This window comes from Lineus longissimus, chromosome 17 (genome assembly GCF_910592395.1).
Source record: "Lineus longissimus chromosome 17, tnLinLong1.2, whole genome shotgun sequence".
Lineage (NCBI taxonomy): Eukaryota > Metazoa > Nemertea > Pilidiophora > Heteronemertea > Lineidae > Lineus > Lineus longissimus.
In genome coordinates this window covers 3,036,149-3,061,028 of record NC_088324.1, presented here as the reverse complement: position 1 = coordinate 3,061,028, position 24,880 = coordinate 3,036,149, and the positions used below count along the sequence as shown (strand labels likewise).

Sequence of the window (24,880 nt, the reverse complement as noted above, 5' to 3'; positions counted from 1 at the left end):
TAGGAATAGATCTCTTTCCAATATTTCGTCATTCCACTATCGTCATCACCTCATCATACTTTCATTGACATTACAGGCACACATCCACAGAGCACTCTTCAAATCATCTACACAGTGGTTATCCAACTAGGATTATAAAGGTAATTTCTTAGCCCCACACAGTGGGTTTCAGTCTTGATAAAGGGGCACTATTGCTAGCAGCTAGGTAGGCAAGATAAAGTTAGCCGAAGTAGCCGATAGGGGTCTCTCACCCCTCAAAGTCCGTCACAACTATTCAAGCTTGTACAAGGAATACATGCAGCGCTGACTCTAACAAGACCCAATGGGAATGTCGCACAGTCATCTGTCAAAAACAAGACCTATGTTGTAGTATGATCTCTTGCCAATATTTAATAATTGCACTATCGTCATCACCTCATCATACTTCATTGACATTACAGGCACACATTGACATAGACCACTGTTGCAATCAACGACACAGTCGCTATCCAAGTAGCATTATAGAGGTAATTATCATTATCATACCTCATTAGCATGTGAACCAATCGCGTCGCGTCCTTTGCGATCACGGCAAAGCCTCATGGAATAATGTCTTTCACCGTTGAATAATTTTTCATATTCCATGCCTACAACTTCAATTTCTTCATATTCCATGGCTAGGAGTTCAATACTAATATAATATCCAAGATAAAGTTACAAGAAGTAGTCAATAGGGGTCTCTCACCTCTCACTGTATGTCCACACTATTCACGCTTGTACGAGGAATACATTCAATGCTGAATCTAACAACACCCAGTGCCCTTACTCTGTATATTAGTCACTGGAAGATGGCCCATTTCACTCCTTGCTTCTACTTCACCTATAGTCTCATTGCAAACGCCTCAGTTCTATGATATCACATTCACTTTCAGCTGTCATGCAACGCAACAACTGTGCTATCTGCCATCGCACATCAACGAATAAGTGCAGCCGCCCACATTCCACCTCACGTCTGTCCGACCAGCTGCAATCCTCGAGGACGCCCCACTGTACCACGATTTCACTACGATGTTTGACAAGAAGGAGCAGTGCGCGAGATATGCTAATGAGCAGACTTCCCTCGCTTGAGTTTCGGAAGAATGTTCCATATCTCGCTAAGCTGACCACTGCTGACCATGACAGGCGTGCATTGGACTGGTACAGGTTGGAACTGAACATTGAATATGCTGGTGGTGACGCTTTCTGATGAGAAGTTGGTCGTGACTGATGCAGTATCCTTGGACTTGTCCACAGCATCGTTCAATCATTGCTCTCTCAACTGCCTTGATTCTGTCCTTACCCAAATACTAAGACCAAATGCCTGTCGACTGTGCTTTAAGAGAGACTGGCGCCATGCCTAGAGATATGACTGACCCTTATTGGCAAATTTGTATGACTTTATCTTGCCTACCTAGCTGCTGCCTATAGTCTCCCTTTAACTGCGGAACACTTCAAAGTCGTTAAAATGCCATGTTCCACCTTTTAATGTGTTCAGACCGCCATTTTCAAAATAATCAAGTCAGGACACTGCCTTCTTGTCTCATAATAAATTTTGCTTTCCTCAATAATAACATTTCTTCTTCTTCAATGCTTTCATCATTCCAAACTTCTCCTCCTCTGACTTTTACAGGGGTACAGTCATGGCAATCAAAACCCAAATACTGAGACCAAATGCCTGTTGACTGTGCTTTAAGAGAGACTGGCGCCATGCCTAGTCTCTCTTAAAGCACAGTCAACAGACACCAACCCCCTCAGACTCAGAAACCACAAACGCCCAACCCTTCCTGCTACCTTAATACTTCTGGGTTCAGACTAGTTTACATTGGGCCGGTTTGCCCTTTACACCACCAGTGCTGCCACCTGCCCTAAGTTGTGCAAACCCTTTGTACTTGTTTGTCTCTCTTTTTATAATAAACCAGTCGGCCATGTTTGTAAGAAGAAAGAAGTGTTGTTCCGTTTTCTGTCCGCAATGAATGAAGCCTAACTCCTCCTGTCCTATGTATAACCCGCCCCCAATCCGAGACATGTGGTGCCGAAACTCGTCTTAAGTACCGCTGACATTCAAAGTAACCGGTGAGTCCGTATTTCACGAAACAATGACTAATTTGGAAGGATCACGAACGGCCCTGAAGGGCTGGGTCACCCGCGAAGTCGGGGATATGAACAAAGCGGTGAACAGTAAACAGGGAACGGCGGTTCTGAGAATAAGAATGGAGGAGTTCGATAAACGTTTAGCAGCCCTGGATATAGTTCAGCTCAAAATTGAGTCTGAAATTAGGGAACCCAACGTTCTCGAGGAAGAGATTGAGGAGGCCAGTAATTTTCGGAATAAGGCATTGGTATCCAAGATGGCCGCCGCCGAAGTGTATGAAAGTTTGATGACCGAGCATGATTATAGAGCTACTGTTGATACAAGTTCACATCACTGCAGTGGACCCAGTAAGATTTGGGCCAAATTGCCCAAAATGGAGACAGCAAAATTTAGTGGTGTGGTGACTGAATGGCGGCAGTTTTGGGATCAATTTGAAAGTGTGGTACATGCCAGTGACTTGCCTATAGTCAACAAGTTTGGTTATTTGAGATCTTTACTGAAGGGTGAAGCCCTAGAGGCCATTGCAGGAATAAACCTTACCGAAACTAATTATGTTATAGCACGAAATTGCCTCATAGAACGATATGATAAACCCGAAAGGGCTATCTTTTCGCACATACAAGCGTTACTCAATATGACTGTTCCTACAACATCGTCGAATATCTCACTGCTGTGGAAAGCCCGTGATGAAATAAACGTTCATATACGGTGTCTTGAAAGTTTGGGCGTCGACGGCTCACAGTACGGTGTTATTCTCACACCATTGATTTTATCTTAGTGACCACAATACATTCGTCTCGTTTGGGCCCGTAAGGGAAAAGGTCACGAGAAAGATCTCAATTTTTTGTTGCAAACTTTCACAGCAGAAATAGAAAATCGTGAACGGTCAGAAGGCTTCAAACGAGATTCACCAAAATCGAAACAACAACATACACACGAGGAAACGCAAACAACGACTCCATCCACGCCATCGGCTAGTGCAATGTCTGTAACCGATAAAACTAACGTTTGTAACTTTTGTGGAAAACCTCACGCAACTCATAAGTGTTTTGAAGTACTTTTAAGCTTTCATTGGATGATCGTTATGCTAGAATAATGAACACAGGCTTGTGTTTCCGGTGTTTGGGCAAAAATCATATTGCTAAGGGATGTGGTGTTAGGTGTGCCAAATGCAATGGGAAACACAGTGAACTCCTTTGTAGGCCTAAACAGGCTGGTCAGAGTAAACGTACTAGACCTCAGAACAATGCCGTTGGGTTTCAAAATTCAGGCAACAGGCCTGATACTAGTACTGTCACTAGTAGGTCTGACACGGTTACTCAGAAAGACCAAAAGGTTGGAATGCATGTTGGCACATCTGGCCCCACACCTGATGCAAATGATCAAACCATTGGTACTGAATCAGTGAGTGCTAAAGTGGGAACTATGCTCCAAACTGCAAAAGTGTTAGTTCAAGGTCAGAATGGAAAAAGTGCTTGTATTCGAATGTTGTTTGACACAGGTGCAGACACAACTTACGTTTCTGCTTCTTTGGTGAAAAAGTTAGAGCCAGAGTGGATCACAGCCAGATCAGTCAGTTATGCAGCATTCGGTGAAGATAAACCTTCTAGCAGTAAAATCAGAAATGTGTACAAGTTGGGGGTCCAGAACAAACTTGGCAGAATTGAGTATCTCAGGGCCATAGAAGTGAACACTATTTGTGCTCCTTTGCACAAACCTTGTGTACCGAGAGAGACATTTCAGTCATGTGTCCAGTTTGAGTTAGCCGATGATTTTCAAGGGTCAGCAGAAAATGTGACCATCGACATTGTACTCGGACTGGACCATTACTGGAATGTCATGAAATCTGGCCTTGAGAGACTCCCAGGTGGCTTGGTCTTACAAGAATCTGTATTTGGCTGGATCCTCTCAGGGTCATGGTGTGAAGCCAATAGCGATGGACATTCTCACAGTGATTCTAGTCCTCAACTTATTTCTCATCAGCTGGTCTGTCTTTCTGATATGCCTGACATCAGTAAGTTCTGGAATCTGGAAGTAATAGGTGTTTCGGGTTCCAATGAAAAACCAGATTTGTCTAGAGATCCTGTTATTCAGAGATTCAACAATTCTGTCACCCTAGTAGAAGGGCGATATGAGGTTAGGCTGCCCTGGAAAAACCCAGATGCTAAGTTGAATCTCTTGGATAACAGGAAACAAGCCGAGATTAGATTAAGGAATCCTTCTCGGAAATTAGATAAAGACTCATCTTTGAAAACCAGATATGGCCAGGTTTTCGGAGAACTAGAAGTAGAGGGCATTATCGGAGAGATAGATCAGCTTGGAGATTTAGGTGAGAAAGCGATGTATTACATGCCTCATAGGCCAGTGGTAAATGAATCGAAAGTTTCAACCAAAGTACGTCCAGTTTTTGATGCTTCTGCCAAGGCCATAAACGGTATTTCTCTCAATGATTGCCTGGAAACAGGCCCTTGTCTTCTGCGTTGTTTGGTTGATACGTTGATTAGATTTCGCAGATGGCGTGTGGGACTGACTGCTGATATTGCCAAGGCTTTTCTCCAAATTCGGGTACATCCTGATGATCAAGATGTACATAGATTTCTTCTGAGTGATCAGGGTTACGTCAGAGAAATGAAGTTTCTTAGGGTACCCTTTGGCAACACCAGCAGTCCCTTCCTACTCAATGCAACCATCAAACATCATCTGTCAAAGTATCCTAAGTCAAGAGCTGTGGTAGAATTAGAAGATAATTTGTATGTAGACGATTTGTTGACGGGTGCTGATTTTGACAATGAAGTACCGAGTTATTCTCAGAAGCAAAGAAAGTGATGGACGATGGGGGGGGGGGGGGGGGGGGGGGGGTTCCCCTTACAAAGGCCAACTCCAATAGTGAGAGTTTAACTGAGATGTTCTTCAAAGAATATGGCAATAAAAACTCCGGTACAGACCCTGTAAAGGTCTTGGGTTTGAAATGGTTGAAAACTGTAGACAGTTTTTCCTTTGATGGTGTCATTTTGCCAGAAGACCTTGTGACCACTAAGCGTGTTGTTTTGAGTGTCCTGGCAAGGTTGTTTGACCCCTTGGGATTGCTGAATCCGTACACAATGTTCATCAATATCTTACTGCAAGATATATGGCTGCTAAAATTGCAGTGGGATGAAAACATTGATGAAAAATTCAGGAAGTGGGTCAATGGTCTGAATGTTATTCAAAGTTGGCAAATCCCAAGGTGTTACACAGCCTTGCCGTGGTCATGCATTCACTTTGATCAGCTGGAGCTCTTCAGCTTTGGCGATGCCTCCGAGAGAGGCTATGGAGCCGTAGTTTACTTGAGAGTGGCCAAACCTGATGGTAGTTTTGATGTTGCTTTAGTGGCCTCTGGGGCCAGAGTGGCCCCCTTGAAGACAGAAACTTTGCCCAGGTTAGAGTTACTGGGTTCATTACTTGCAGCAAGAATGCTTGATTTAGTCAGGAAGGCCTTGAAACTCCCTCAAATAGCATACAGATGTTGGACTGACTCCACAGTTGCCTTGTGTTGGATAAAGAGTGAACCATCCAAGTGGAAAACCTATGTATCCAATAGGGTTTCTGAAATTCAGAAACTTACTGATCCTGGAAAATGGTCCCATTGCCCAGGAAAGGGTAACCCTGCAGATTTGCTGACTAGGGGGATCCTCGCTGAGGACCTGGTATCTTCAGTACAATGGTTACATGGCCCTGAATTGATGAAAGAGTCAGTTCAGCATTGTGTGCTAGATGGGGAAGTGACCTCATTTGAAAGGATAGAAAAAATGCTCCAACCGGAACATGTTTCTACTATGGTTGTTGTGAAGAAATGGCTTCCGATTGAACAGAATGTTGAACTTGTCTTGGATGTAAGGGCTTGGAGCTCACTCAACAAAGCCTCAAGGATTGCTGCATGGGTGTTGAGATTTTTTCAAAATTTGAAAACACCACAGTTTAGATCACAGATGGGACATTTGTTGTCTCAGGAGGAAATAAGATCTGGTAAAACACTCTTAATTTCTCACACTCAGAAAGTTCATTACAAAATAGAGTTCGAGTGTTGTGGTCAAGGCAAACGCGTACCTGACAAATCTGGCATATCCAAACTCGACCCTTTCCTTGGAAGTGACAACCTCCTCAGAATTAAGGGCAGATTGCAACAAGCTGACTTGACGTATGGTGAAAAACACCCCATCATTATACCTAATGGTCCATTGGCTAGGTTACTGATTGTGGATGTCCATTTGAGATTGAGACCTGCTGGTGTTGAAACCATGCTCACACATTTGAAAAATGACTATTGGATCATTGGGGCTAGAAAACTGGCTAAAAGTGTGAAGCGTGAATGTTTCCCTTGTCAGAGAGTAGATGCAAAAGCTTGTGGTCAATTTGTTGTTCCCTTGCCCAGTCTTAGGATCCAGCAAGCCCCTCCCTTCACTATCACAGGTTTAGATTTTGCAGGCCCCTTGTTTTGTTTGGATATCCCAGACAGGAAGTTGTATATTCTACTCTTCACCTGTGCAGTAGTCCGGGCATTACACCTTGAGTTAACAGACTCAATGTCCGAAGTTGACTGTATGCTTGCAATTAGAAGATTCGCAGCCAGAAGGGGATTGCCAAGTACATTTTATTCTGACAATGCCATGACATTTCAGAGTACTAAAAAACAGTTGACAGTGTTCTTTGGTTCCCACGCTCCTGCATGGAAGTATATAGCCCCACGCTCTCCATGGTGGGGAGGGTGGTGGGAACGTCTTGTTAGATCAGTCAAAAGTTCATTGAGAAAATCGCTTGGCAATTCCTGTCTGACTAGAGAATTAGAGACCTGCCTTCATGAAGCAGAAGCTTGTATCAATTCAAGACCAATTTCATTTGTAGGCGACGATGTAGATTGCTTGAGACCACTCACACCCTCTTGTTTCCTGTTGGGTAGAGATACAGGTTTTCAGTTCAAGACTTCAGAGCTTCCTGAGAATTTCAGAGTGTCTCAAAGTGATTTGTCAGAGAGAGAGCTAGTGAGACAGAGACGCTTGGAAATTTTGTGGGAGGTCTGGAGCAAGAATTATGTCAGAAACCTGCCCCCTGCGCTCAACAGCTTCCAGAAAAGGGGCAATGCTTGTGTTGGTTCACTTGTCTTAATAAGAGAAGACAATATGCCGCGCATGAGGTGGCCTTTGGGTCTCATTGTAAATGAATTTCCAGGAAGGGATGGTCTTGTACGGAGTGTGGAGGTCAATACCTCCAGGGGTTGCTTTGTTAGACCCATTCAGCGGATCCATGATTTTGAAATCTACTCCCAGGACAGGGAGAATGGGTCTAACAAGACAACTGTAGGATGAAATGAGAAAGAGTGTTGCCCTCCACAACAGACTCCAGTTCTGTGGACAAGAAAACCCAGAGAGTGAATTCTGGTGAGGTAGTATCTCGCTGTGGCAGAGTAATACGCCCACGAGATAAGCTGGATTTGTGATTTCTGAAGGTCTCAATTGTGATATTTGTCTCTATATTTAACACTGAACTATTGATTGTGCCACAAGTCTTAGTCAGAAGAAGGACTTTGACCTCTTTACAGACATAAGGTCTGACTCAAGAACCAATTTTATCTTGCTTAGATTGAATAATTTATCAAAAGTCAAAAACAAGTTTCAGAATTAGATCAACACTCAGTTTGAATTGTTAGCTTGTTCAAGTCTCGAGATAGTCCTTTGTCACCATGTAACAAGGGCTTTCAAATTAGCCTCGCCTTGCATACAAATGTTGTTTGTGACATTTCATGAAGTACCAAATTTGAAGTTATTTGTAAAACAATTGTTGTCATTCCGTTGGTACTCTTGCGTGGAAAGTTTAGAGGTGACAGGTAGCAATTGCTTTGCCTATTTCGAGTCTTCTTGTTGTTCTTTAATTAATTAACTGAATTTCCCTTTGGAATTCTCGTGATAAATTTATTCTCCCAGCTGCCATAATTCAATGTTTTAATTTGATATGTTTTAAATTTGGACTGGTTTGTTAATCATAGTTCTAAGTTTGGTGCTAGGGAGTTGATATAGTTTGTCTTGTTTCCAGTATTGATGTATTAGGCAGGTTGGTCAGCCTGGTGGATAGATAATTGTAGTCTTGTAGTTAAAGTTTCACTCTTGCAGTTTATTGAGCGCTCTTGTTTGGATTAAGTCTATAAGCATGCTTAGCCTTAGTTGGTCTAATTGAAATCAGTATAGTACTCCCACTTCCAACTTACAGTTTAGGTTCAATCTAGTTGGAGGAATTTGCAATTTGGTACCTCCTTCTAAAAGTTGTCACCGTAAATTTGTGATGTAATGGTTAATTTATCTTGCTTGGTTGTCTCTTTGAGTAATTAATGCAGTAGTTGTCTTTGATGACAGATTAGAATCCTCTAATGGGTGGGAGTGTTGAGGATTGTCTGGGTTCAGACTAGTTTACATTGGGCCGGTTTGCCCTTTACACCACCAGTGCTGCCACCTGCCCTAAGTTGTGCAAACCCTTTGTACTTGTTTGTCTCTTTTTATAATAAACCAGTCGGCCATGTTTGTAAGAAGAAAGAAGTGTTGTTCCGTTTTCTGTCCGCAATGAATGAAGCCTAACTCCTCCTCTCCTATGTATAACCCGCCCCCAATCCGAGACACCTCTATTATTAAGTGAGTGCCGATTGGTTAAGACTCTGTTTAAGGGTTAGGCTATTTACCCATTGGGGGTAAGGTGGTCTACTATATAAGGTGATGTTGATATGATTTGGCGACAAGCTTTGACAAGTTGGGATGAGTTGGAGAGTTAATAGTTTGTTGAAGAGTTGAAAGTTTGGTGTAGCTGTAGATAGTGCTGTATGTATTTGTTGATTGAGGAGAGTAAGGTGTGTCAAACGTGACTGTTTGATTGATTATTGCAACTATATGTAAATAAATAATTCAAAATATATGTGTTATAGTCTCAACTCAAATGTTAATCTTTTCAGTCAATTGCAAAATCAGTTAACACATTGGAAAAAATATCTCATCGAAATGGTAGTGTCTGACCTCCTTCTTGCTCTAACATCTCACGGTCATCTCTTTTGAGTAAAAAAATACATGATATTGTACAAGCAACCTATTTTGTAGGCCTCCAACTAGTTACCATACTTTACCACATTTCATAATTCTCATCGAACTGTACTATGTTACATACTTCCTGGTGAGACTCATGATCCTACTACAGGTGGCAGACTAGAGAGCGGTTCATTTGGATAAACACCAGGATAAATTCTTGGATATAAAATTTAGCTAGTTGTGACAACAGGGATGTCCAACATAGTATTACTTATCGGAAGCGAGCATACTGATGGCAGCGTGTGTTGCTAATCTGCTGGGGTATAATCAGCTATATAATATCCTCATTGTCTATTTAATCTGCTAAACCAGGTAGCAGTCTTTTAGTTACATTACATAAGCTGATACACTGGAAATCACTTTCCAAAATGCGCAGGCACCAGAATGATAATTTCAAGGTCCCGCATTCCGTACTGTGGCTTCGATCCAGTCTCGGTACTTCCTGACATCTGTGTATCTTCCGAAGGGGACGTTCCTGTCCAGCGAAGCGCAGCCAAAACCGCTAGAAACAATGCCTGCAAGAGATCATTGAATGGATCCTTATTTGAGATACCTTACATTGTAACAGCCTAACAGTCTTTTTGCGTGGCAAACAAAATCACTAAGAGAGTTGATGGCACACGTACGTATACCATCATACGGACTAAATATGAATCGGCAACATGTTTGTCGGCTCCACGGAGAAAAGAATACTAGTAAAAAAGCCTATATATGCAACGTGGCACGCTCGTGTTGACTGGTAGAGCCTCATTATGCTTATGCTGCTCACTTGTTTTTGAACCCCGAGATGCAAGAACCTACCTATTTGGTACCAGCGTGGTTTATTGTTTTCCGCCCCCAGCTCGATCATCAGCGGACCACCGGCGTCACCCACGCAAGCGTCAATTACCTGATATGTGCTGCCTGGAAAAGAAAGACAAGTAGTGGAATTATAGAAGTTGTTGATTTGAAATGGTTTGAATCCGTTAGTACTTGTCATATTATTCTTTGCCTTGAACAGTGTTTGCTGCATGCATATATTATTTTTTCAAAGCCCTGACTGGCATGCTGCTTTTGCAAATTTCAAATCCAATCTTTCGATTGCTGTCCAGGAAAACTGTTTTGGAACATTCTAGCCTCGGCCAAGTGGTAATATATAAGGGATTGAGATTATGACAGAGTCGTGACTGATACGCAAGCTTATGGAATATATGACGGCTGCGGCATCTATCAAGTTGGCAATTCAACGTTCCGTGTTCGGCAACTGGAGTATCTTAACATTTTTAAAGGGAGAGGGATAGAGTTGGTGGGAATGGGTCTAAGCATTCTGGCAATATCACCTGCGCATATGACTTTCTCAGCTTGATAGCGGTTGTAACACCTGCTGGGATTCTCAGCATGCGTGACCACAGGGAGTCTGACTTGTCTCAGTTCTGTTGATAGCGCCTGAGAGCTCGAGTATGCCTGCCAACTCGTCAAGCTTTCATTCCCAGCTTTACCCCAGCCAGTCACCACTGCAATCTCATCCTGGATATCTGCAAAATAAGACAAGGGACAGGCGGTCTTTTAATGCCAAGGGTACAATTTGGATACTTCTTCAATTGGCCACCCCGATTACCCCTACCTATGCCAGCGAAGCTTTTCTGTTGCTTTGACTGCCCTACTTCTTCCTGTTCGTTCAATGATAGGTTGGCCTAAAGTAATATCAGATGTTTTCGCCACGTGTTATCATCAGAATGCCATGACGCAAATAGCGGAGATAACGACTTTTTTGAACCAGTGGGCCCTGACCATAGGCGCTACTCAAAGCAGTAGGTAAGTGGGGACCCTGCCCCCTCAGCATCAATGTCCCTGTAGAACCGCCACACAAAACACCACCAATTTACCTTTGTCTGGTGCGTTCTTGGGAATGAGGCAGATTGGTCGGACGCTCCTGGAAAATTGAATTTTGTCTGCAAGACGTAGCAATGCTATGTCATTTGCCCAATTGTCGTTCACCTTTTTTTTCTCTGCATTGACAATCCATGCTTCATGAATGTGCATGGATCGCACCCTGACGTCACGCACGTACACTGGATCGTCTGCCTGTGACTGAGTCATCTTGTTTGCACCTGCAATTAAGAGGCACTGTCTCTTAAAATCAGGTAATATGGAAAAAAAGTGGCCACGGCATTCTCGGACTTTAGCATGTGTCATACATTTTTGGAAAGCTTGGACCTTCACAAAGAAAAAAATGACATTAGTTCTTATTTGTGTCGTCATGCCGTCGAGTAGTGGCGACACCTGGTGGTCATGCCAAACACTAAATTTCTGTCAAAGAATATCCTTTTTCAAACAGCAGAAAAGCAAAAATGACCACATTTTGTAGTGTAAGATCAATAATATGTTGCAATGTGAATATATAAAATGTCATAATTACCTCATTATGTCCAATCAATGGCTTATTCAAATTTTATCTCAATTTGACCTTTGACCCAAATCGTCATAAGCTCTGCTCGCCCCCTAGCGGCAGGTGGGCAAACTAAGGAACAAAACTGAAAAACATGCCTTTTTCAGCATGCATATTCTCGAAAAAAATGATCTAGCCTAGGATAACCAGTACTACTGCTGGAAAAAACCTTGATAAGGCACTACTTTTGAAAAAAAAATTAGCGTTGGTACTCTGAGCAATTTTTGGGGAAAAAAGGGCAAGATATTGATAAAATCACCAAATTCTGAGAAATACTCTAAAAATGTCTCAGAAATAGCACTAAGAATGGCAAAACTTCAGCACTTCCCAAGCTACTTATATTCACTTCCTAATTTATTCCTATGGGAGGCATTACCAAAAATTTATTGCATTACCCTCAAATGACCTTGCGAGGTTTTGAAAGGTCAAGGTCAAAATTACCCCATTTTGGTAACACTGGTGTTTTTAAAAAAAATTCATCACCCTTTCTAAATTTCACCTTCCTGCATTGGACATCGAACACATGATCAGTGCCTACATTTTACCGATAATGGCATATATGGCTAGTATACAATAGATAGTGTAACATATTACTTCTGCATATCCCGGAGTGGTTACTATGGCATCCATTTCAAAAAAATTACGAAAATTGCAATTTTTCTATGATTTTATGTTCTACAAAGCCAAATTAAGAATGCAGTCGATTAAAAATTCCTAGACTGGCAGCGATTAGGAAGTTTCATGATATTGCAAGCTTTAAGTTACACACCAAAATCGAGTGGTTACTATGGCATCCATTGCCATGAAATATGAAAATGATACACTTTCTAGGTCGGTGATGTTCTTCAAAGCTCAATTATGTCGAGGTCAAAGGTCAAGGTCATACACGAAATATTGCTTATTTCTATTGTTATTAGTGACTTCATAATTCACAATTCTGGGTAAATTTTAAATAAGTCTCTCCAGTTGTGATAAACTGTCATGCAGTCAAACTACAGTTGTAATTTTTTTTGTAGTAGTTACTGGAAGGTCAGAGGTCAGGGTCATCACAGTTTCTTTTTAGTACAAAAAGCAGAATAAAGGTCAAAGTGATATTTACGCGTTTTTTTTCAAACCATTACTAATCGTTTGTGTTGTTTACTACTATACTCCAACATCATATTTGACCCTCCTTTCCACAAGTGATGCGATGAAAAAGGTATATCTTCATGTGGAGTGAAGACAGGGTAAGTACAATATACAAAGCATGTTAAGGGAGACTTTTATAATGCAAATCCCATCATGATGATTTGCAAATAACACCAACATGACCACTTGAGAATGACTGCACGAGCTTCAGCTCTCCAGTGATACCTGGCTCATAAGGATCAATCTAACCGTGAAAAAGTTATGCTGTTTTTCCCGAATGACTGAATCACGTTTATTGACTGGACTAGTGCTGTCATCTTATTACATAACTTATTCATGAGAATCACATCAATGACTGAATTTAGACCAATTTGCCATTTTGATAAAAGTCATTAACTGAGCTTCACCCATATTCATTTACATTCTTATACAAATGCAAATAGCATTCACTGGTTTTGCAGGGTAAGTCTTATAAACTCATAGAAGACATGTGTGTATGAATGTACGTCATGTGATCACTATGTCATGAGATATAAACAAAATACAGAACAAAAAGAAATGAAATCCCAACATTTGACCAAGGTCATGTATTTTATCATAATCCGTACTTGTGACGTCATTGTGTACTGACTGAGCATGGCGCCGGAATCATTGGTGGGCTATTCTACACCAAATTATGCGCCCATTGTCTTTAGGGAATTGCCTTGTGAAATGCCCTTGAACAATCAACTCAAGGTCAAGTCAAGGTCAAATGTCAAAAAAATAATTTGTAGGTATCTATCTATGCTGAAAAAAATCAAACAAATATGACCGTTAACTAGAAAGATGTACAAATTATTTTGACCCATTTTATTGAAATCGTTAGGTACACAATATAAGTAAAATGCAAATATCTCTCTTAATAGTGAGTATATGCAGAATTGCCGATTTAGGCATATGTCCTGCACTTTTGTAGTGTCATTTCATGAAACAGGTGTAACAAACAGCAGATATTGGCATATTACAGAATCTTACATGCATTAACAAGATCTTCCCTTTTGCTTTGCAGTTATGGCGTGTAATGTCGCTGCTCTTCTTGGTTTAGATACGGCATGTGGTGGCGAGAAATGTCCCATAAAGGATTGTTGTTCAGAAACCAGAAAATGGAAGTTTGCTCATAAAGGATCAATATCTGAGGCAGAAATACTGTGGTCGAATACAGGACTGGAGGAGTTAAGAGATGACCACCACCCAGTTAACATCTGTGAAAAACACAGACGACATTATAGTATTGACAGCCAACCCAAACAGACGTGTCAGCACCCACACTGCCAAGCAAAGAAAAAGCATAAGGTTGACAGAAAGATGGGAATGAAGATGGTTGCGGAAATTCGCCAAGTAACTGGAGATACAGTTCTATTAGGATCAGGTAAGTAAAAGCGCACCCAGCCAGAGCAGATCTTTGCATCCGTTTCAATCCAAAATTAAATTGCTAATGTATGCACTTAAATGATTGTAGGTTCAAACTCGTGTCTGATTGCCCTCCCAATGTCGAACGTGTTCATGATTGCTGTACGTGCAGCTTTTTACATTTGATGAGTGAACAGGACCCTGAAAGTGAAACATATTGTTTTGATTTTAAACACGTGTGTAAAACATGTCATGTAAGTCATCGTTTGTAACTAAAATTTCAGGTATCTGCAGACAATGCCGATTAGATCATGATGAATGGTGGCGCGTGCTTTACGAAGAAAAGAAAGCTGAAAGCCAATATATTTCAGAAGGACCGTTTCTTAGTCAAGGCAGTTGTGAATCACTCGAAAATGAAGTCATTGCTATTATCATTCATCTTTTAATATATCTTAAGAGGCACCATCCACCGCTTGACACAGCTGCATTCCGATCTGATTGTGCAGGGTGTTACAAGTCAGCTAACGCAATCCTGTCTCTTCCGGCTGTGTCCCAATACACCGGTGTTCTAATCAAGAGATGGGACTTCTCCGAAGCATGCGATAGAAAAGACATCAGCGATCGTCGCAATGCCCCAGTCAAAATCCACATGGCCAGCTATGTGAATGCTGGTCACAATATCAGAAATCCTAGTGAAATGAAGGAAGCAATCGATTCGTATGGAGGTGTTAGAGGTAACCACTGTGCTGTGGGATCCACTGGGACAGTGACCGCCAGACACTCGATGACGTGGAAAGGGATATCTTCATATAACAACTTTGAATACACTAGGTAATTAAGTGGGGAAACACTTGCTTGCACATCCAACCAAGGAAGGCTGAATTATGAATGGATAATAACAAACCCGAAAGTAGAAATTAGCGCACTAAGATAACTGAATATATATATATCAAAATTAGATGGAGTACACATATTCTCCGGTTTATGCCTGTTTCGCCTATTCCTGTTTCGCCTATTCCTGTTTCGCCTACAAAATTCCTGTTTCGCCTATTCCTGTTTCGCCTATTCCTGTTTCGCCTACTTTCCAGTACCCCTACAATAAATCGACTCTCCCAGGGGGAACCTTAGGGATGCATGTCCATTTTATGGGGAAAACGTGAGGGGACAATTGGATGATGTTAACGATGTGATGACAATTTGACTAATCAAATGCCATCAACTTTGTTAACAAACCATGCCATGACCGTTTTGAAAGAGTCACCTTGAAAGCGGGGACAGTCCGGGACTTATTTGACCATATGACCATACTGACACACAGTAAAAACTAATAGATTAAGTAGAGTAAAGCAGTCGCTTATTTTATAAAAACAGGAATTCATGACTTTTTGATAAAAATACATAATACTGTACATTCTCATAATTATTTAATCAAAATCAGCTGTAAAACCCATGTCATAGTAAAGAACAATGTAGCTATAGGTATTCTTTCTATTACGAAGCCAGTTACTGACTAAGACAAAAGAAAGAGAATCCACAATATAAAATGCAGGCCTAAGAAACCTTTCTCAAATCTGATGAAAGGGTAAAATTTTCTTACTATTTTATTTCTTGCCTTTTAAAATAAGCTAAAACATAAGCCGATGTAAGCTATGTATAATTTTCCAAAGTTATTCCGAATAATACTGAAATAATTGACATGTCGCTAAATCCATTATTTCAGACTTTATTCTTAATGATAGCCTTTAACACTATAGTAAGGGACGATTCATATTCCTACGTCTGTGGGGAGGTTAGCAATACATTTGAATAGGCGAAACAGGAATAGGCGAAACAGGAATAGGCGGAACAGGAATAGGCGGAACAGGAATAGGCGAAACAGGAATACACCTATTCTCCACCAAGATAACAATGGGGGTCAAATGCCATTATCAGTACCATGATTACGGAGAGAAGTACTTGTTAGCTTATTCGCTTTCAATCTCTCATTCTATTTTATGTGAGGGCAGATGATATTAGTATTTTTGATTTTAATCACTTTAGATCGGGCAGTAGGTATTGGCGCAACTTCAACATTGGTATTGATGAATTCAGGGGCTATGAAGACCTTGACGCCACCAAGGATACATCTACAATTCCTTCGATGATCATCCAAGATGACTTTCCAAGCATGAATGAAGAAGGTGGAACTATGACAGTCAGACCATATCGTTAGGCGTTGGCTACATATTACGTCACCTTCAAAACAAATGTATAGTTTTATGCATTTCATTGAAGGACATGTAGTAGAGATTTAGGTCTCGGATACAAACACTATTCAGGCCATCCATCTTGTTATGCAATGTATCATTTTAGTCATAAAGCCTTTAAAGGCCATATATCAAGGTTTGAAAACATGCTTGATACTCATGAAATATGTTGAGGGTTAAAAAAACAAGATCCCAGACATTAAAAAAATTCTAATAATAAAGTCATTATTTAGTTATTTCAATTTTCAATTTTAAACTATTTGAATTTCCCACCACACAACTTTAGATTAGTTCCACATGTGGCCGCTAGGGATTTTTTGATGACGTAGATCAGGTCAGTCAGAACAAAGCAAGATGGCTTCCGCATACAGTTCAGAGAGTGAGAGCAGTGAATTTGAGGATGTTTTGGTCGATACAGAATCAATTTAATCAATTTGCATGGCAGACCTGCCGATATAGCAAAGAAGACATTGATAGACGGTTGCAGATGCATAACATGTATGATTTTTGAACAGACTAATGTTGCACAATATTGTTTCGCCTCGTCAGTGTTGTATCGCCAATTATGTCGTGACGCTGAACTACTATTGAAAAGTGACGGTATTATGCACAATCATCTTGACGTGACGATATAATGCCGTGCAACGTTAGATAGGCCTAGATGTCAGATGACAATAATCTGTCATTGACAGTGGCTGTCACTGACACTGACCTGTGTCGCTTTCACCTTGCTATGGCTGGAACACAAGAAGACACTATGCGGTATCACAGGCCCCAATAGGGCCTACACATTATGTATAACAACCGACCCCAGCAGCCTCGGGCATTAAATGCAATTGCCATGGTTGGAACAGCTGTTTTTAACAAGTGGCATTTAATATTCAGTTGGATGCAGATATCCGGCTTCATGTGATAATCCGTATCGATAAAGTGATCACTGCAAAGTTTGGCCGAAGGCCCAGGCTTCCAACACTCCAAACGTTTGCACTTCCGAATCCACAGCTTCCTCCTCTCTCGTTCAACTGGCTTTGGAAATTCATGAAAATGGGTCCCATCCGTCATTCGATTGTTCTTTGTGCTATCCTTGACACAATTCGGAGCCACACAATACATCATAGTGAATGAAACACATTACTTCCAGGTGTGCATAATTAATTAAGGCCCTCCTGCTTTTATGATTGCATGACATGTACAGATAACCTGATCTACATCACAACTTTTGCTGAACCCGCCGCCTGGCTCCAACAAGCCAGTTGCTAGCCTGATTAGGTAATCAAGTTGTCAAACACATAATTGGCTATATCTTCAAAATGGATGGAGCTAATTGCATTTGGTTTTCTGTATTGTATAAAGTGTTAGGTACACTTTTGAAATCGTCTTACAGCAGAAAATGGCAAAAAACCTTGATATATGGCCTTTAATAATAATGATAATAATAATAATTATTATTATTATTAATATAACGCCTTTAAGCCATAGTCGTTTTAGTGCATTATTGCATTTGATTAATTGGAGCCTATTCTGATCAGTCCAAGAATAAGCTTAGCCTGGAATGTAAACACTTTTCTGTTTATGATTTACAAGTATGATCACATGATTTTGCTCCAGCTAATATACGGGAATTCATTAAAGTGCCCAATTCACTAATGGAGACATAATTTCTTCATGTTTGTATTTAATCTATTATAGCCACCGCCGCAGTAATCCGGGGGAACAATCGGACGATCCCGATCTTGTGGGCCTACCAGCAGAGGACCATTCCGGTAACTGGAAATGCCCAGAGGAGAGGTGTTCCCGCGTTTACCCAACGAGAGCAAGCCTAGAACGACACCTCCTTATTGGCAACCACCAATTCAACTTAGAGAGGATGACCACCTATGACAAAATTCGGTTGGAATGGGTTCAGAATTCATTGGCGGTCATTGGCGTTCAAGAGAGGGGCTGCCACTTCTGTGCCAGTACTTACGAGTCTCGATCAGCCAGGTCAGGAGATGGGATGGGCAATAAGAGTGACCCAAACTGGAAAGCGAAAGTCACCGGATGTACGAGAGTGTCTCACAAATGTGTTTGTGTCAGGTGAAGCATGGAGGTACCTCCATGGGTGAAGCCAATAAGATAAAAGCTGACCCAAGACAAGTGGCCAAAACCATGCGCGACATGGTTGACGATAATTGTAACAAGAAGTTCAAAACGAGTGAATGGCTCACACCAAAACAAATAAAAAACTTCTTCAGTTACTTGTCTGCTAGAACATGTAGAAAGAGGCTTCAGCAAACCAGTGGTGCAGGTGACAAAGACGAAGAAGAAGATGAAGAAATAGTTGACTCAATCGCTGAAATGAGAGTATTGAAAAGGCGAAGGAACATCACGACATCATTCAAATGATCAAAGACTTGTAATGCGAAAAGTCCCCAGAGGATCATTACCAAATGCCCTAAGTCTGTGTTTTACTAAAATTATATGTTTTAGATGTGTAAACTGTAGAACAGAAAAGTTTCACAGCATGACATTTTCGCGAATGTCGGGCGATGGACTATGAAATATTGCGCTATGAATAGCTTAAAAACCTAGCAAATTTACCTTTTTCATCATTTTTGCAAACGGTTGCCATGGCAACCACAACATGGACGTTATTGTTTACACTGTTTACTCAATAGGCCATGAGGTTCGTCGGCTCATTGATGCGATTTACGGGCAGAGTGCGATCAAAACATGAGCCACAGCGGGCCAGAGAAGAAGAGAGTTTGTACACCTCCGAAACCGCCGGCGTCTAATATAGTTACTCTCAAGAATCAATAAAGACTAAGCATTTTGAAGTACAGAATTAAAAAAATGATGTTTTTTTTTTCTTCAAAAGGCTGGGTTATTTTTTTCAGAATTAAGAGACCTGTTTGTTGATTCATTGTGCAGATAATACCAAGACGAACAAGATGACACCTTATTTAGCTCTGAACTCCTAAATATGAAGGAGATACAGAGCGTTCCATCGAAGAGACAATATGGAATATTTACATTCCTGTGCTATTGCATGATAGTGGACATTCTTTGTCTTAGCGGGGTTTTAGAACTTCGCTGAAAGACCACTTCTTTTCCAGCCAAATAAAAACTTTACTACTAAACGAGTTACACCATCGGAGGCATGTACTTTGGGACTTAATTCAAGCAACAGCCAGTCAATGGTAGCAATAGCCATTGAACAGAAGCCGAATTATCTTGCAAAATTTGGAACCTAATGCTAGATAACATGTTGTAGCATTGTTTCCGAATTCTTAGTCTTTACTGCTACTATACGTCGGGTTAAATTCTATGCCGCGCCGCCTTACTTTCAGCACCAGTCTTTTCCAAAATAGTTATTGTTTTGAGACAACACTAAAAGTACACCCTCTTCACTCCGTCGAGAACTTGGGAATCTGACATACCTATCAGTTGTCATCTCCCCGTCACCGGTTTCCTCCTACATTGCACTTCATCGCAAATGATGGCTATAAAAAGTGGTGTTTCATAGTTACCTCGGAGATCAACTCATATCATATTACTCCTTGTCAATTAAAAATGTTAGTGTAGGAAGGTGAACAAATGCCATTATTTTTATTTCGAGATAATGGGCCGATACCACAATATCATAAGGTTAAAGGGATTTCCCCACAATGAAAACAATGCCCTTCTCTCACCACGGTTGGTATCAACGCAACATTGAGTCATACGCAATTTACTGAACATGATGAATGGAACCCAATGAGGGACCCTAAAGCCTACCTGTTCAACAGGCCTAATCTACTGCGCGAGACTTGTGAATAGGAAGTGAGACGGTTCATTTGCACCGTCCGAGAAAATACAAAAAGTAGGCTGAATCGTTGGTGTGAAAAATCCCTTTGATGGGAACTCCCTCACGGAGAGCCAAATGTATGGTATTGTTCACAATATGGCTTATCCACGAACCTTTCGTGTATCTTCACACCTGACCACGCCATACTTGGAGACGTCTACGTAGTTCCTTAATTGTCTTGCTGCTCACACCATCTTCAGTTTGTTTTTCAATTGATATTATGTGAGTTTGACAAATTTCATATTTACCTAACTTGACCATTACCCTGCGGGGATTATTGTAGGTATATCCTTGAAAGCATTGTGCTGAAGTCAGTATCCATTCATTATTCAGTACCGTCCCACCACACACATGCTTGTGCTAGAAAAAAAGACATGCAGCTGGATAATTTTGAGATTTGTGCGGCTGACAGCATTCTGATGGGGTGGTGGTAATTAGTGATTGCGTTGCAATATCCAATCTGTGGGCGAAACTTAGGTTTTCCAGTTTGATCGTTTGCCACTTACATCTCTGACGCCCAGGTCATTTCTCGCAGCCACTCTAACTGCAACCATCCATGGCCAGGCCCGTGGTTTGGCGAGATTCCCTCCTATGATGTTTCCCAAAGTGATGCCCGTCTTACCAGCAACACCACACTCGCCGTAGTCTGAATAAAAGCAAAATTTATAAAACGGGGTACCTTTTGGTGGGCAGGGGAAGACGTAAGATTATTTTATGCGATTTTGCGGCTTGAAGATGTATGTCGCTGTTGAAGTCTCCGCAGAGTGACTTTGAGTATGGGAAGCTGCTCAGACAAGGTGTTGACCAGACTGGAAGAGGGGTGGGGTGGTGGGTGGTTAGGAGCCAAGCTCGAGCTAAAGGCTCAATAGATAGATGATTCCTGTGTTTCCATCTAGCCACAAATCATGCTTTCATCATTTATATCTTGTGCCTTAGCAGCTGGACAATTACCTAACACTTCGATCATTCCTAAAATGCGATTTCACAGCGTGGCAATTACAATCCTGCTTGTTTGTTGTACCGCCTCCAAACGGATATGCACAAGTGCGGTAAGAAAGTCTCCAATTTGGATCGTGCTCATACATGTATTCCGTTTTTGCCATCGTAAAGATGTTAGAAACCGTTTAAACAGCATCTAGATCAGTTTTATCTATTTATTTATATCAGATATTCATAAGAATAAATGTTGTAGAGCATTTGAAAAGCTTTTATGGGGTTTTTTTTCGCGAGCACATGCGCCCCATCGAGATTTTTTAGGAAAATGGAAAACCTTCGGATTTTCAGTTTTCCTTGAAAACTTATATTTGTGTTGGCTGAAAAACCGTAAGTATTTTTTCAACCATATTTTTTTCAACATTTTTAAAAATTTTATTTTAAAAGTGTTTTGGAAAAGCATTGGAAGCATTTTTTTTACTCACCGATACTTCCATTTAGCAGCTTCTGAACCAAATAGTCAAAGGTGGCGTAGCTTTGCAGATTAAAATAATGTGGAGCTGTTCCATCAACATTCATCTCTTTCTCCGACGACATATCGATTAGGACCTGTGTGTTTTTCCTAGCCTCGCCGGTCTTTTTGTCATTGCCTATCTTCACTGAGAAGATTTCGACTTTCAACGGGTCTCCACGAAGTTCCTTGGCTGATTCTACGGGACATTCTGCTCTGTTGTATTTCCCTGTAACATACAATATCACATGCTTGCATGTATTAAACTCATGCCTAACCTTTCTATTGTAATTTTCCACTGAGAATGTCCTTGCCCACATCGCTACGACTATCAACTAATCAGGCATTTGATTAATTATCTTTTTTTTAATCGTTGCCACTACTGACGACGCCTAGTATGGTTTGGGAATGAATGTGAAAACTTTTGAATTCTCGATAGCATAATATGCCAAATAATGAATACATGTATATTATAGATGTATTCATTAATTGGGCGAATGAACAAATATAACATAAAATCAAAGCTATATTCGTTGATTCCGAAACTCCGTCACCGCACGTGAACGAGGTCCGAATCAAGTCAAGCGATTTCGTTCATTGAAAGATGGCTCGACGCAAGGGCCCAACGCGCCGCGTAGCGGCAAAAAAGCGAAGCTGGCGAAACATTTATAACGGGTCACCGTCACTTATTATTGGACTTATAGCGCATTTACGGGGTTGCAACTATTTTGCTTTATAGTGTCACCAGGAAAGAAAAGCATGCGACCTAACGCCGATCTATTTGTATAAAGTGATAATTGGAAGGTATATAGTAGGAAATATCAATAAAATAATCATTCCGTTTCGTCTTTTGAGGGCATTTTTGATTGTAAAAAATATATGTGTACGTCACCGTAGTCTCTGCAATGATAATTTTATCAGAGCAGTCTCGCGCAAGTAGAAGTTCTTTACCTATTAGTTCTTCACTTATTAGTCTCAACGTCTGGCGCAAAGCCAGACGTTTTCCATTACGATTTCACTACGATGTTTGACAAGAAGGAGCAGTGCGCGAGATATGCTAATGAGCAGACTTCCCTCGCTTGAGTTTCTGAAGAATGTTCCATATCGCGCTAAGCTCATCACTACTGATTACGGCAGGCGTGCAAAGGTAGGTATCTGCTCCCCAACTTCCACCCTAATACGGTACAATAAGTTACCATTTGATGGGAATGGGACAATGCCCTCACTGTGTATGGAGTCATAGGGATAAGAAGACATTATTCATTAGTGTTGGTACAAGTGATTTTGCCCTAAAAGCATGCGCATTCAAAAAACAAAATATGCAAGGTATCACGTACATGACCATGACGACGTGCAGAAAGTGCACTGGCCAGTGCATACCCTATGGCTATGTACTAGTAAACATGGTAAACATGAACAACATCATTATTCATCGGCAGTTCATTTTACTCCGAGCTTTTCCTGAAACATATAGCCATGATAATTAGGCCTACCATGTACCATGACCAATAACAGCACTAGATCATGTAGATGTCGACAAGTTCACATGAACCGTATAATCCCATGTGGGGCATGCGTCTAAACCAAAGCCCCAAAATCACTTGTTTTGGTCTATTTCAGTTTCACTTGTGTTTCCCCCGTCTCCCAGTCCATAATACATTTACAGTTTACAATCCCCGATCATGGCCCAACAAAAGGTCATCGGTTGACTAAAGGAACACAACTGTTCAATGGATTTATAGTTGAATGCGATCAAACTACGTCTTTTCAATCGTAGATTGTAAATTTAACTCCATGGGCCTAGGAAAGGCCCTATAACAATACTTTCGACACAGTTATTATCTCCGCTGCCTCCACCATGTTACACACAGTGCTCACTGCTGATTCTAAAATGCGCCACCTAGTCAAAACAGGACATATGTTCTTCTAGGAATAGCCTAGATCTCTTTCCAATATTTCGTCATTCCACTATCGTCATCACCTCATCATACTTTCATTGACATTACAGGCACACATCCACAGAGCACTCTTCAAATCATCTACACAGTGGTTATCAAACTAGGATTATAAAGGTAATTTCTTAGCCCCGCACAGTGGGTTTCAGTCTTGATAAAGGGGCACTATCCAAGATAAAGTTACAAGAAGTAGTCAATAGGGGTCTCTCACCTCTCACTGTATGTCCACACTATTCACGCTTGTACAAGGAATACATTCAATGCTGAATCTAACAACACCCAGTGCCCTTACTCTGTATATTAGTCACTGGAAGATGGCCCATTTCACTCCTTCCTTCTACTTCACCTATAGTCTCATTGCAAACGCCTCAGTTCTATGATATCACATTCACTTTCAGCTGTCATGCAACGCAACAACTGTGCTATCTGCCATCGCACATCAACGAAGAAGTGCAGCCGCCCACATTCCACCTCACGTCTGTCCGACCAGCTGCAATCCTCGAGGACGCCCCACTGCACCACGATGTTTGACAAGAAGGAGCAGTGCGCGAGATAGGCTAATGAGCAGACTTCCCTCGCTTGAGTTTCGGAAGAATGTTCCATATCGCGCTAAGCTGACCACTGCTGACCATGACAGGCGTGCATTGGACTGGTACAGGTTGGAACTGAACATTGAATATGCTGGTGGTGACGCTTTCTGATGAGAAGTTGGTCGTGACTGATGCAGTATCCTTGGACTTGTCCACAGCATCGTTCAATCATTGCTCTCTGAGCTGCCTTGATTCTGTACTTACCCAAATACTAAGACCAAATGCCTGTTGACTGTGCTTTAAGAGAGACTAGCGCCATGCCTAGAGATATGACTGACCCCTATTGGCAAATTTGTATGACTTTATCTTGCCTACCTAGCTGCTGCCTATAGTCTCCCTTTAACTGCGGAACACTTCAAAGTCGATAAAATGCCATGTTCCACCTTTTAATGTGTTCAGACCGCCATTTTCAAAATAATCAAGTCAGGACACTGCCTTCTAGTCTCATAATAAAATTTGCTTTCCTCAATAATAACATTTCTACTTCTTCAATGCTTTCATCATTCCAAACTTCTCCTCCTCTGACTTTTACAGGGGTACAGTCATGGCAATCAAAACCCAAATACTGAGACCAAATGCCTGTTGACTGTGCTTTAAGAGAGACTGGCGCCATGCCTAGTCTCTCTTAAAGCACAGTCAACAGACACCAACCCCCTCAGACTCA

At 41.2% G+C, this 24,880-nt stretch overlaps 3 protein-coding genes across 3 annotated transcripts in view; 2 read left to right on the top strand and 1 right to left on the bottom strand.

Moving 5' to 3' along the window:
• Nucleotides 1-2,114: 2,114 nt before the first annotated feature.
• Nucleotides 2,115-2,888, top strand: LOC135501733 (uncharacterized). Its single transcript, XM_064793987.1, has one exon. It carries the CDS (start codon nt 2,115-2,117, stop codon nt 2,886-2,888), a length of 774 nt encoding a protein of 257 aa, XP_064650057.1.
• A 563-nt stretch (nt 2,889-3,451) lies between these two features.
• On the top strand, nt 3,452-4,936 carry LOC135501732 (uncharacterized). The gene has a single exon (XM_064793986.1). It carries the CDS (start codon nt 3,452-3,454, stop codon nt 4,934-4,936), a length of 1,485 nt encoding a protein of 494 aa, XP_064650056.1.
• A 4,120-nt stretch (nt 4,937-9,056) lies between these two features.
• The window catches only part of LOC135501666 (complement C2-like), a 39,701-nt gene continuing 23,877 nt past the window's right edge, over nt 9,057-24,880 (bottom strand). Inside the window, exons 12-18 of the mRNA XM_064793904.1 lie at nt 21,646-21,900; nt 20,734-20,873; nt 20,476-20,587; nt 11,076-11,300; nt 10,530-10,724; nt 10,012-10,113; nt 9,057-9,725 (exon numbers count right to left, since the gene is read on the bottom strand). Of these exons, the coding sequence (XP_064649974.1) occupies nt 9,604-9,725; nt 10,012-10,113; nt 10,530-10,724; nt 11,076-11,300; nt 20,476-20,587; nt 20,734-20,873; nt 21,646-21,900 (1,151 nt within the window). The 3' untranslated portion in view covers nt 9,057-9,603. The remainder of the gene's footprint in view (nt 9,726-10,011; nt 10,114-10,529; nt 10,725-11,075; nt 11,301-20,475; nt 20,588-20,733; nt 20,874-21,645; nt 21,901-24,880) is intronic.